The sequence below is a fragment of the Patiria miniata genome, unplaced genomic scaffold, assembly GCF_015706575.1.
Source record: "Patiria miniata isolate m_02_andy unplaced genomic scaffold, ASM1570657v1 HiC_scaffold_19, whole genome shotgun sequence".
Lineage (NCBI taxonomy): Eukaryota > Metazoa > Echinodermata > Asteroidea > Valvatida > Asterinidae > Patiria > Patiria miniata.
Window position 1 is genome coordinate 7,380,698 of NW_024037057.1, and position 14,391 is coordinate 7,395,088.

The window sequence follows — 14,391 nt, forward strand, 5'->3', positions numbered from 1 at the left end:
GCCCACCACTACCTGCTCTCTCACCCTGGTATTGGATCATTTGCATGTGCAAGATTTTTGCACACGTATGCAAATGAGGAACAGTCTGGTGCCTGGATATGCGTTACACATTAGCGTTTGTTTTTGTATGCGGTGTCTGGGGTAAAAACAGAGTCAATTCGTAGCAGCGCGAGCACGGCGTGAGTTACGAAAACACGATTTTTGAAATCAAACTGTTACGATCTTATCGAGACAACATGCAGTATCATATTTCATATTAATATGAGCAAATTGGAAAGGAAATTAGTATTTTCGAGAAGTCGTGGACGAATGATCGCGAAAACACGTACTGCACGTTGTGAATATATAGCACCAAGTACACGATAAAAACCATTACTAGCCAATTGCGGTAACCAATCAGGATACAGGAAGAAAGTTTCCTATCCAGGGTTTACTATTGGAAACGCGGTTGGAAATAAAGTAAGCACTGGGGACGAGGTTGAATTAAGGGCTATTTTTTCTCTCCTCGCGTAGGTCATATCGACCAACTTAATGGGAATGACTGAGGTCACCAGGATGTGCTTCCCGGACTCTGGCAGTGGCAGCCCTCAACCCGGGGGGTGCACCCCTGGGTGTGACCCCTGGTCTATCACCTGTCGAACCTGCTGCTCTGACAACCTGTGCAACGGGGGACTTGCGGCGCCTATAATGCTTCAAGGGCCAGTAGGGCCTAATATCACCGACACTGTCACGTTTTAACCTGTTTAGTTATCCTAACATCGGGTTGGAAAGAAAACAACCTAATGTCTTACACGGTTATATCTAAAGGGGAACTACGGCCTGAAATCCTCGAAAAATGTCATGTTTTGTAAAACAAAATTTTGGATTATTGATTTATGATATTTGAAACATCTAGTTGAAAGGAAACCAACCTAATTTCTTACCATACCCGAGAAAATAAAAAAAAATCCCAGAAAAAACCATACTTAACCTCGTTTGTTAACATCGAAAACAACATTATACGCTTTTTCTCCTGTTGTGTTATACTTTATTCCATGTACGGTACACGTGTGTCACATCAAATAACACCATAATTCCACAAAATGTGGTTTCTTATACGTCCGCATCCGCGAAAGCAGGCTGTTCATTGATAGTTTGGATTGCAGCCATGAGATGTTCATCTTATGGCTGCAATCCCAAGATGTTCATCTTGGGCTGCAATCCCAACCAGCATTAACAGCCCGATTTTCGGGGGTCGCAAAAGTGGATCCCCAAAATCGTCCTTGCACAAAAAAACACAAGAAGAACTAAGACGCCCAGTTTTAAGGATAGCTGTGTGGGCGATAAATATCCTACTTTGAAATTTCTTTCCGATTAACATCATTTCGTTCAAAGTGCGTTTAGTAGCAGAATTGGGTGTGTGGGTTTTTTTTTATTATTTTTTTTTCTCTCGTGAATTTCATTATGTCATTAGAACATTTTTCTTTTGCTGTTTTGTGGTTTTGGGGATTTGGCAGATATTAATTTTGATGAATCTAACAGATTTTTGAGTTTCATTTAGCAGAATTTGGCCATGACCTTACGGTCACCCTGAAAGCAGCCGAGCTTGGCGCATACCGCCCGTGTATAGCGAACTCCGTAAATTCTTCCTCCCAATTTTATTTTATTTGAAATAAGATTTGCTTATTGGAAATAAGACGTGTTTTTAAAATCTACTTCAATTAAGCTAAGTATCAATTTTCTTCGGAAACTGTTGGTTTTCATCAGTTCTTAGTGTTTTTTCCCCATTATATATCGAACCAATAAAGTGTGTCTCGAGCTATGGTGGTGCGTCGTATGATTCTATGTATAAGGGCCCGCGTGAACACGCCTCATTGTACCACCTTTAAACTTATCAATACATTAGGCCAACAAAAAAAACTCTCCGGTTTCTGGTATGGAGCTTGCCCCAAAAGTGGTGCGGCGACGCGGCTTTTTTTTTTTTTACGTGGTTTTTTTTTTTTGGCTTCAAATGTCGGCTGATGACTGCAAATGGTGCCCGACTAAACTTAGTGCAAATATATGGGAGTCCAGAGAGGCCACATTAAGCTTATTGTTGATCATAACCCCATCTGAAAACAAGTTAAAATTGTGCAGCAGCAGAATTCCAGTCAAACCAGTGAGTTTGGCGGTTTTGAGACATCATCTTCTATTGAAAAAAACAACTTTTTCATTTTGCTGACGCGCATGGCTACGGCGACGCGCGCGCATACCAGAAACCGGAGACTTTTTTTGTTTTGGCCTTAATAATGCGTTTTCTGTTGTAGTGACGCGCAGACCCGAAACGTTATTGATATCAACCGAATCCGAACCGAAACACATCTGAACTCCCTTAGACCGACCCGACCGTATGGACCCGAAAACCGAATATCTAGCATGGACAACTGCGTCCGCCTCTTGTGCCTTAACTTACGTACCCATGCTCAATAAAACCCTAACCACCCTGAATCCATCAAAATCTATACCCAGTTTCGAGTATTTTGGCTGATTCAGGATACCAATTCATATTGGAAACAGGGGATTTTGATGGATTCAGGGTAATTGTTAGCCTAGCGGTACTACTGGATTTTGATGGGTTCCGGATTCCTCCATACTGAGCAGTCACCAACACCAAATATTTATGCATAGGTGGATTTTGGCATGTTCAGGATATACTCTCTAGTAAAAGTGTTCAAGGGGTTAGAGTTAATCTGTGTAGGGAGTCTCTTGACACTGATATGGCTATGGGTACTCTCCAGGAGGTAAGAAAGGTTACCCCAGGGGTTATCTGCGAAACAAACAATGCACCAGTGTGAAAGGTTAAAGACGTGAGAGGTCCTAAGCTACACTGGTCCCCGCCTATCATAATAATTCGCAGCAAGAGCGGTAATACCGGGAACCAGTCGAGATAGGGCGCGGCGCGGGGTACGATTCATCGTGCGCAAGGCAAAGTTTCCAGAAAAATCCATTCCACCCTGCTCATGTTTTTATTATTAGAAAAGGGGAAACCCTTTTGGTATAAAACCGACAGTCTGGACTCACTAATTTCCCATTGGTGCCAACTGCACGGTTGGGGAGAGTCAGTCAGACAGCGTTCAATTTCAAAATAAGCTGCTGAAACTTGAAAGTGAAAGTTGTTGTAGTTTCGGAAGAAATTTCGAAGTAGGAATACCGACAGCGTAGCAACTGCAAGCCAGAATATTTCGAAGGGAAATTGAAAATATCGAAGATGAAGGCACCTGGTTCGTCGTTGCTGCTATTCGCCTGTATGCTGTTTGTCTCTGGTATAGGTAGGTATGGATTTTTAATGAATTTTTAGATGAGTTCTACAGTGTCTTTTTGTGGAGAACTATATCAGGCAACATTCGTTGAATTTACGTTGAAGCATCGTTAAACCCGAATATTGAACTAAACGTACTTTTACTTGAATATCGAATTTACGATGTCGTTTACCGATGGTGAAAATATGAAATCATGATAGCTAGGCCTCTTCGTCAATGTTGAAACAACATGAACGCCTAAGTTGGCTTTTTGACAAAATTACTTAACCAAACAGGAGGGATACTTAACATCTGTCATTGTTGACTGTAGCTATATGCTATGTACATAATATCTTATTTAATCATAACAAAGGAGTGTCTCAAACACCTGCTATAACATTTCAAAACGATTCAGGACATTCAGGCAGGGACGGGCCTCAGAAAACAGAAAAAAAACGCATTGTGTATGCTCGCTACGTACATGCATGTATTGTCAAATTTGGAATGGAGAAAAATGGATGATGTTACATTAGTGGCCTTTGTTTCAAAACCACTGAACCGAGTCCAAGAACTTCACACGAGAATGAAACATTTTGGGGCTTGTCAACTTTCGTCAATAATTGAATTTGATTTTTACACCATAATTTGCGAAAGTTCTGTACGCCTTAATTCCAGAGGGACATTTTTTGAGACACCCTGTATGCAAAATGTGGGTCGTACATATGGTTTGAGCAATTGAAGGCATATGGACAACTTTAAACTTGGTATGTGCATTGATCCCGGAGTATAGAAGGCTATATTGAATTTTTAACGGAAGTTTAAAATCAGACATGAAGCTCATGATAGTTGAAGTATTAAATTGTTTTCCAATAATAAATTCAAAACCACTTTATGTAGCGCCAAATGCGCTTGTGTCTACAGACAAAATATTTAAAATAGGCTCAGCTGGAATTTGTGTTTATCGACACATCATTGTTTTTTTTTTTTAATTTAATTCAGGGCCATGTGTCGCTTTAGACTGCTACTCCTGTATCGATTGTGAGGACCCGTTTGACCCTACCGGCGTGACGACAATGACATGTCCTAGCGGAAGTGTCTGTAATGTAAGTAGGCATATAATATTGACACGTTAATAATGTTGTCTCCCAAACTCCTAAATTTTGGTATCCTGCTAAATTTGAATCTGGTTGTAGCATCCTGTAAAACATCCGGCTGACGGTCTTTTATGTGGTTTCTGCTCATCTTTTAGCCTTTTTTAATTTATCACGACCCGAAGTCAGTTATACAGTACAACGATTTTTATGCAAAAGGTAAACCCCAAAAATGCAACTCTAAATCATTTGCTTTTAAAAAACAAACGCTTTTCTTTTCAAATACTGAAAAATCAAGAAAATATAACCTTGCGTCACTGTGAAAATGCCAAATTTGTAAAAGTAGTTATTTTTCATCATTCCTGTACAAAAGTATTTCAAACAGTGAAACATTTTACTGTAAGCCTACTGTGGAATTACGCTTCATTTTCTGCAATTTCTTTAGTATTTTGACATATTTATGATGCTGAAAGGGTTTAAAAATAGGGCTACAAAGGATGAGATACCTGTCCAGGTGATTAATAAAAGGTATTTTCATCAAATTCATTTGTACTCTTGACATATTATGTGCCATGTTGGTTGTAAGGATTAGGACATGCACAAATAGGTAGAGTGAAAATCCCCTACCTTGGTAATTTGATTGTGCACAGGATAAAAAATGACTACTTTTACATAATTGTCGTTTTTCTTCGCAACCCTACATGCCGTTTTCATGATTTGTTTTAGTATTTAAAAGAAAACGCTCTCAGCTTTAAAGATATAGTCCATCATTTGTAATTCGTGCATTTTGTTCGTTTGAAGCAACAAAAGTGTTCAAAATCTAATGAAGGATATTGAACAACTAACCTGATGAAGTTTCAGTTCAGCTTCAGCTGTATATTCCGAGAAAAACAGCATTCTAGGATCTCAATTTCAAATCAAAATTTGCTGAATCATGCTTTGAATTGTTTTGAATTGCAGCTGTACGCAATGTCGCGCACTGATCCGACGAATTATAGCAACCGCGCGCGCCATGCGTCGTGCCAATGCTTGCGCGCGCTGAGCCGAACAACAAAACGAACTACTAATTTAAATTTTCCTACGGTGCGTCTTCAGACGCTACGTTGGAAAAGCCTTCTTTCGTTGATTACTTCAAAATGATAGCTTGTCAGAAAGACTAATTTCACAGGGAGTTTAGTCCACTTACTATCTTTCAACCAAGTTTGTTTTTCAACAATAATACGCCAGTTACTTTTTTGGATAGCTGCAAATGATGGACTATAGCTTTAAGCTGATACCAACTTTTTTTTAAAAGGCAAATGTTTTACGGTTGCATTTTTGTTTGGTGACCCTGTACATTGCATAAATTGTTTTTAAGGACAGGATCGATAGCTAGAGAAATCAAAACAGAAACGAACTCGAAAAAAAAAGATCACATAACCGTCTTCCCATGTAAAATTATTTCGCCCTTCGTGACAAAAACAAAAATAATTAGTTTTACATTCTTAATTATCCAATTACTAATTCTCCGCAGGCTCAAAGCATGCTAATTGGTGACACGGAGCTGTTTATGAGAGGTTGCACCGAGGCTGACCTTTGCACACCCGGCTGCGTTACCGCCCCCGACCTTGGAACCTTTTGCGGTTACTGCTGTGACGACGGGGATCTGTGTAACAGCAAATCTATTGCGGACGCAGTTGAAGACATCCTTCACTGCTACCTGTGTGCATACAGTTCGGATCCCTCTGCTAGCAACTTCAGCTCCCCGGCATGTAACGATCCGTTCGACGCGAACGGTGCGGAGATATACCAATCACCATGCGCCGATGGACAGTGTGGGGTAAGTTTGTAAATAAACCCAAGTTATTATTTTTATTTACAAATGTATTTACGTATAATGAGCAACGTCAATATTCCATGTATAGATCATCACCCTTGAAATCCACTCTTAAGGTGCAGCAGTTTTATTGAAATAAAACAATTCACGATTGAAGCCAATGATGATAAATTATTGCAAAATAAAGATTCTTAATCAAATACTAACAAGTTCCTTGTTATTAGTCCTAATTGTTTCGCACAAACTTCTACCATAAAGAATTTGAAAGAAATGCCGATGTCCCCTTTTCTGTTTAAGCCTTAATCTTGAGATGATGAAGGCCTAAGTTGCTAAGTTCTAGCTCGACAACCCCGCTGAAGAAAAACCCAAGCCGTTCTCTCCTAAAAATCTAAAGCGACGTCCAAGGCCAACTCTTGAGGAAAAAAGTGTTATTATAAAATCACTTAGAATTTGCAACCTTAAATATTTCGCCTTCAGCAGTTTTCCTTGGAGACTGGTTTGAAATGTAAACTCTTTGCACTTAACTACCTATTGTGAAACACACACCCCTATTGCTATGGAAAGTAAAGATTAGTCCGTCATTTGCTCTCCTCGTAGGTCACAAAGACCAACTTCATGGGGACTACTGTCGTCACCAGAATGTGCTTCTCTGACTTTGACAGCAATCCACTCGGGGAGTGTATCCCTCGCTGTGACGCCCTGTCTATCACTTGTCAAACCTGCTGCTCCGACAACCTGTGCAACGACGGGTGAGCTGCGACGCCCTCAACTGTTACAGGCTATGGTAGAAATCGGCGACCAGAGCAATGGAATTCAATGGTAATATTTACAAAGCTAGAGAGCACATGTAACGACATGACCAGCAGCCACTACACAAATGACTTTGTTATCCTCAATTTTATTACCTGAATCCTCCAATTTTATTCATTTTTTTCACACACCGTACGTAGTTAAGGTTAAGTTGTGGAATGCTCGAAGACTTTTCCGTCATTCTTCGGGTATATGTAGCCTAAGGTGTGATGAAATAAAAACGACTATTGTTTCTGTCATAAAATGAGTACAAAAGGTACTTTTGAGAGCTGTTTTTCAAGTCCTGTCATGCCTGTTTCGAACCGAACGTGCAATTTGTGTAAAAGTCGTTGTTGCGGGCAGCAAACAAAACACAGTAAATCGTGACGTAATAAACAGGACTCCCGATGCAGAGTAGCATAAACGAGTCCTGATTATTACGTCACGATTTACTGTGTTTTGTTTGCTGCCCGCAACGACGACTTTTACACAAATTGCACGTTCGGGTCGAAACAGGACCTGAAAAATAGCTCTCAAAAGTACCCTTTGTACTCATTTCATGACGGAAACAATAGTCGTTTTTATTTCATCACACCTTAGGCTACATATACCCAAAAAATGACGGAAATGTTTTCGAGCATTCCACAACCTCTTTAAATGAATGTATGCCTAATATAAAGTAACATTTTGTATTGCATTGTAGTATTGCATGTTTATAGTACTATTATAACAACAATTAAAAGCTTATTAAATTTTGGCTTATTTTAAAATTATATGCATGAAGTAGGAAAATACATAGACGGTTAGTGGCAACAAAACAAACAAAGAAAGGAAGAAAGAAAGAAAGAAAGAAAGAAAGAAAGAAAGAAAGAAAGAAAGAAACAAACACCCCAACAAATGAAACAAAATGGTGAAGCAGTATATTCCAGTTTGCATGTGACCAGCATTCGCTCTTTTCACACTTCCGCCATTGGGCATGCAGAGCCTCGATCTGGCAACTTTATACAATAAATATAGCCAGTTCAGTGATTCCCGTGTCGGGGTTCAGATCACTGAACCGGCTATTTTTATTGTGTAAAGTTGCCAGATCGAGGCTCTGCATGCCCAATGGCGGAGTGTGAAAAGAGCGAATTATCAAACTTGATTTGTTTTTTCATCGTATCGTATCTGATATTGGCAGAAGTCTCAATTTACCAGAATTTGCCAGAAACGTTTAATCATTAGAAAGTGATTGTTGTAGCTTGGTAGATTTGGGAAAGCAGTATCAACCATCAAAATGTATATGAAACAGTCGTATGATTAAAGAGATTAGCATGATACAGGTAGTTCAGCTTTTGTACATAGATTCAGCTGAGTTTTATATTAAACTCGTTTATTTTTCTAATTATAATCCCCTAGATATATGGGAACATTTACTTTTTGTTCATTTTTTTGGTTTGAAGAAACAAAATTGCCGAAAATTGCCGTAGAGTGCATAACAACTGACTTGTTGAAGCTTAATTCAGCTCAGTGGACACTCGTACATTGTGAGAAAACAGAGAAAACGTATATGGCCCATTTTTGGGGTGTTGTAGGCCTAGCTGGATTGCGTTGCTAACGATCTGAAAAAAACCCAACTATGATTGTTTACTACCAAATGAAACCATATCAGGCGGCATAATTTCACAGGGTACTTGGCAAGGGCGGATCCAGAATACATTTGGGGGGGGGGGGACCCAAAAAAATGTGGTCCCCAAAAAGTGGTTGCAAAATCTTTTTTGGATTCTACATGCTCTGTGGTGCGATCTGAGGCAATTTATGACCACTTTTTTGACAAATTGTTTACGTGCTTGGGCAGTTTAAAACAAGTACATTGTGTACGCTTAAACCAGCTGGGGGCCTTGACGCTGATAGGCCGAGCCGAAGGCGAGGGACATTGTCGGCGACCAGGCCCCAAGCTGGTTTTAAACATACGTGTTTTATAAGCACGTATTTATTCAATGCCTTCATAAATACCTTTTGGTCAAAAATTAAAACAAGCCAAACGTTTTAAATCTCCAACAATTGTTTTCAACAATTATTTTGCTCTATTCCCCTCTGGCTATGTAACGGTATGTGCCTCTCGCGAGTAGTACTTAAAATCTCCTTCTATGGAGATTGGCACGCGCGTGGCGCGTACTGCGGGATGCAGCGCAGAACGCGGCGGTGCCGGTGTAGTGTGAATTTAGGACTCTATGGAATACGGACTCGTGGTAGTATTGCGCATACCAAAGTGAAGATAGTTAACGTTCAATCAATAAAAAGGACCAGATTTCATAGGAGTCAAACATTTCATGTGACACACGTGGCAGTCTCTCGACTAATTGGAATGGACATTGTCTTAGGTATTAATGAATAACATTTTGAGACAGAAGAATGGGGCAGTGACGTAATTAACTACGGTACTCAACAGCAGATGTCCATGCCCCGCACCCCACTTCCGTCCCCCCCCCCCCCCATTTGAAATCTTGAATTGAACGAAAATAAGAATCAGTTGCCTTTAGTGCCCCTTCAGGTGCTCCCCCAGAAGTGTCATCCTTACGCCACTGAACCAGGGCAGTGAGTAAAAGCATCCAGGTGTTGTGTCTAGAGAATGGGTGAGATGTTTTTTAAATTGGGTGCATTCGATTTAAGTTTAACATACACGAGAGCGTTTAATTAGCCATAAGGTGAAACTTGTGTCAGTGCCCCGGTGTCGACCACCACTACCCCAGCTCGCGAGCGAGTCCCTGCATGGCGGCTGCCAAAGTGTTTTGACTTGCCTGTGACCTCTCCATGTCCATATTGAAGATGGCGGTAACTTGAACACGAAGTGAGTGCAAATAAGTTCCCCATGAGTTCACGGTGTCAGTTATTTTGGGCATACATAATTTGCTATAATTCGCAGCATACCTTGCGATTCGAGACATTATTTGACTGGTTTTAATTGAAGTGGTGTTTTCCATCATTACCGGCGGGCCAGCACTGAGACGATCGTGTGTTTACATTTCAAAGTCCATCACCTTTGACCTTAGTTTCCCTGAATACCAGCCGAAATAATCACAACAGCGTTCAATGACAGACTTTGAGACGTTGGTGGCAGCAAACACACTTGTCTTATTTTTCCATCGTGACGAGAGTCCTAGTGACGAGAACCGCATAAATGTTACTTTTTTCGATTCCATTTGTTTGAAAGCTTCAATCCTTTCAAACAAACCCTTGCATAAAGAGACAGGTTGGCTGGTCTAAGTGCTGAGGTTCACTGGGAAACGGACTTCGCGATAATTTCGTAACATCTTTATGAGACTATAGATTGTTTATAATGTAATTTGAATCTTAATTAAGGCAGAAGAAGTACCACTCCGCATGTGTTTTTAAGTGTTTATAGTGTATTTCGAGTAATTCTGGGGAATTTGGCAGATTTTTGATAAATCTGACAGATTTTTGATGGGCACTTAGCTCTGACCTTACGGTCAGCCTGATTCCATGCATAGATCCACACACTTTTAATTCACTCGTGCATGGGCGCAGTATTTCTTTTGAAATGCTTCAAATTGGAACGAAGGATGATGACTGGAAAACAAGTCTCTTTAATATACTAAACAGCGCCTTGATAACAATACTGTTTTACACAAAGCTTTCGTCCATTGAATAGAATGACTCGCTGTTCAGAATATTATTTCAAAGTACTCGATGAAAAACGGTATGAAAATGTGGAAAATCGGAATGAATAATAGTCTCTTTGCCATTACATGTATTATTTTACACCCCTCGAAGGTTATAACGTTCAACAGCACGGGGCAAAAGATCGTCAGTAGGGGGTGTTTTTCCAACACTGACGAGGAGGATCAATGTACGCCGAGTTGTTACGAAGGCTATTCATATTGTGTAGCCTGCTGCTCTTGCCACCTGTGCAACGGGGGACCTGTCGAATTCCCACTGACGGAGCCCAGCGCAGCGCCCCAAACGATCGTTGCTGGAAAGGCCTCTCTCGTCGCCAATTTGCTGGTTTCTGTGGCTTTGCTCGTGGTTTTGTGTTAAATGTAAACACCTTATTTTCCGGTGACGTCATCTGCAGGTCTATGAAGAATGCACTACCCAGACCTATTTCGAATGTTTTAAGTACAGCCAGGTTTTTTCTTTTACATAAATATACCTAGATTTGGTTGATATAATTGCAGTAAGTCTTTTTCCCATCTAATTTTCTAATTGAATAGATTAATTGATTCTATTTTGCATATGAACAACATTAACAACTAGCTTTGTGGTTTCCATATAAAAAAAAAATCCCATTAATTGATCGTATCTGATATTGGCAGAAGTCTAAATTTGCCCAAATTGGCTAGAAATCTTTAAACTTGAATACTGGCTGTTGTGACTTGGTCAATAATGGGATAGCACTGTACACAAATCAGCCATCAATTTTAACGTGAAACAGTCGTATGGTTCAAGAGATTACCATAATAGTTCTGCTTTTGTCTACACAAACTCAGCTGAGTATTAATATGCCAAACTCACGCTCGTATTGTTTTTTTTTTAATTTATTTTAACAACATCACTTAAATGAATGCGAGGTTTGCGGTAACACCATGTGAATGATTTCTCTCTGTGAGTTGTGTGGTTCTGAGAAGAACCAGTTGTTGTAACTCGATGTTTCGAACAGTTACTTGGCTACTTGAATGTACTATTTTTTTTTTAAATAAAGAACTAAGTACTACTATGCATGTTGTGATGGGCACGCTTATACCCTGAAGTATATCATACTAGTAGTATTTTGTAGCTTTAGGTGAGGTAAGGGTTTAAAAAGTTGAGAGGAAACAAACCACCCGAGGAAAAACGAAAAAAAAACCTACGGTTGTTTACATCGGACAAGACGGAGTACGCATACGTATTTCCTGTCGTTTTCATTCAATGTACGGTAAACGTTGTGTGCTTAAATACTGGAATTTGTATACACAAATGTTGTTTCTTAGACGTCCGCAGAAGGCGAAAACTGTGCGGCTGGGATCACAACTTGCAGCGAGCAGCTCGATTTTTCTGGATAAAATTGTGACCCCGAAATTTATTCTCGCATGGTTTTCGCACGAATCACACTAAACGCCCAGCTTTTAAAGGATGCTTGTTCTACTTTTCAAAGCTCTGTCCATTTAATACCATTTCGTTTAAATCGCGTTTTGTATGGAGTCGGGCTTCCGAAATTGACACAAAATTCTGCAGTCTAAGGCTGTGGTTTGGACAAACACTGCCTGTTTCTGTCTCCAAACACCTGTTTTTGCTTCGTGTTTTTGAATGAACTGCTTGCCTTGAAATTTGCACGGCAGCTTTTGTTCATTGAGTCATCTGAAAGGAAACCTCTAAAAATAACCTTACCCACTTTCCCACCGATTCGTTGTATTAACCCTTGAAATTGACACAAAATTCTGCAGTCTAAGGCTGTGGTTTGGACAAACACTGCCTGTTTCTGTCCCCAAACACCTGTTTTTGCTTCGTCTTGTTGAATGAGCTGCTTGCCTTGGAAATGGCACGGCAGCTTTTGTTCATTGAGTCATCTGAAAGGAAACCTCTAAAAATAACCTTACCCACTTTCCCACCGATTCGTTGTATTAACGCTTTGTGCTGCAAATCTGGAAAAAATTCGAAATATTTCAAAGTGGGTCAACAGTTCTCAGGAAAAAACCTTTCAATTTATAAGCAGAGGAACTTTTTTAGCTTCAAATGTGATTGTCATGTGTCACTGAATTCCCGTTGGTACCAACTATAGGAGTGCACCCCAGTAAAGAAATCTCACAGACACCAGTGGTAAAAGCCCATACTTCAAATTTCTTGTAAAAAAATCAGAACTCTCACAGATGTTCAGGCTGCACAGACAATGATGATCAACACGTCAACTTTCATTCACTTTTCAATTTTTGGTGGGTTGATCATTAACTTATAGAGAAATTCTCATCAAAAGAAGACCACCCCTAAAACGACAGATGTTTCCAGAATCGGAAAAGTAGCCATTTTTAAAACGGAACTCTCCACAACAAATAGCACCGCTTTCGGACCCAATTGCATCTAAAACGCTCAGAATTGAAAGCTCCAAGTTCAGTCCGTACACTGCCATTATGTCTTCAATTGGCTGTCAGAACTCTCCAATACAGAATAATTACTTTTATTCATGAGCTCGCAGGACGGATTTCTGGCCTATTTACTGTGTGGTGGTGCCCCAGGCCATCCTTTGTGTAGGAGTTTTGCGTGATTATATATTTTTGTATTTGAATGAGCAGCTGAACGGTTTCAATTTGAAAGTATAGTTTGGTGAACTGGCAGGCTGGTGTGGGGAAAATTCTCGGCATAGAACAAATTCTGACAAGGGAGTACCAGCAACTTCAAACCAGAATATTCTGAACTGGGAAATATCAAAGATGAAGGCGCCTGGTTTGGTTATGCTGCTATTCGCCTGTGTGCTGTTTGTCGTTGGTATAGGTAGGTATGGCAATCTTTATGAACGTTTACAGGAGTTCCTCGGTGTCGTTTGGTGGATATTTCTAAATTTTTCAAATATCGACGTCATCCTTGATACTCGGCTGTATCTTTGGCCAATTTCACGAACCCTTAAACGCTGATCAATTTCACCAAACTTAAGACGCGTTTAACACGTCTTAACTCCCCGAGCAAAGCGGTTACTCGTCTTTACTTTAGATCGGGCTTTGGGTTGTCTCATTTGCACAAATTAATATGCATTGGGGTTCGCGGGGGGGGGGGGGAGGAGGCAAAGGATGGGGCGCTTGCGCCCCCACCCTCCCTGAAAAAGCCCCGAATAGGGGGGGGGGGTGAGAAACAAATCAGAAAAAGAGATGTGAGGTCATATTTGCTATTAATTTAAAACACATTTTAAAATGGGCGTCTGCGGGGGCGTCAATCGGGGATGGGGTTGGCAAATGTTTCTCCCCACCTTTAAAACCAATTAATAAACTGAGAATAGCCTAGAGGATTTGGAGGGAAAAGTGCTTGGCCCCCCGGCAAATTCTGGCAAATGTCATGCAAATCTGTTTACAATTTAGTGTTTAGTAACAATGGTTAACACACCTGGATAGCCTATTGATAGACATCGTGGACAAAATAATTCCCAGAAAATCCTCGTGGCATGTTTTGAAGGGAATCACATATCTGTACACCTAAAAGCAAAATCAGGAAGTGACCTTGTAAAAATAGGCCTAACACAATAAAGTCACAAGTGCAATGGATGCCGCCATGCCGCAAAAGGAGGAAATAAACTTGAACACAAAATGTATTAGTGACAGTGAAATTTGATTTAGGTCCGGCACGATTGAGGGAGGAATCTCGTCGTGAAATTCTGCCTGCTGAGCAACTTTATCGTAACTGCAGGACAGAATATTTCGAAAGGAAATACAAATATCAAAGATGAAGAGGCCTGGTTTGTCTTTGTTGCTTTGCG

At 40.3% G+C, this 14,391-nt stretch overlaps 1 protein-coding gene across 2 annotated transcripts; it reads left to right on the top strand.

Annotated features, from left to right (window-relative positions):
• The first annotated feature begins 2,900 nt into the window (after nt 1-2,900).
• Nucleotides 2,901-7,036, top strand: LOC119725601. Of its 2 annotated transcripts, XM_038197068.1 has the most exons (5): nt 2,901-3,097; nt 3,198-3,287; nt 4,257-4,360; nt 5,862-6,167; nt 6,762-7,036. In XM_038197068.1, exons 2-5 carry the CDS (start codon nt 3,227-3,229, stop codon nt 6,915-6,917), a joined length of 627 nt encoding a protein of 208 aa, XP_038052996.1. In that variant the 5' UTR covers nt 2,901-3,097; nt 3,198-3,226; the 3' UTR covers nt 6,918-7,036. The 2 variants fall into 2 exon arrangements, with proteins under 2 accessions (XP_038052996.1, XP_038052995.1); XM_038197067.1 differs by having other exon boundaries at nt 2,904-3,287.
• The last annotated feature ends 7,355 nt before the right edge of the window (nt 7,037-14,391 follow it).

Excerpts from the sequence above, each read along its gene's own strand:
- LOC119725601 (XM_038197068.1), top strand. The coding sequence starts at position 3,227 with ATGAAGGCACCTGGTTCGTCGTTGCTGCTATTCGCCTGTATGCTGTTT. Across the intron at positions 3,288-4,256 it reads GCTGTTTGTCTCTGGTATAG|GGCCATGTGTCGCTTTAGAC; the intron begins GTAGGTATGGAT and ends AATTTAATTCAG. Across the intron at positions 4,361-5,861 it reads CTAGCGGAAGTGTCTGTAAT|GCTCAAAGCATGCTAATTGG; the intron begins GTAAGTAGGCAT and ends AATTCTCCGCAG.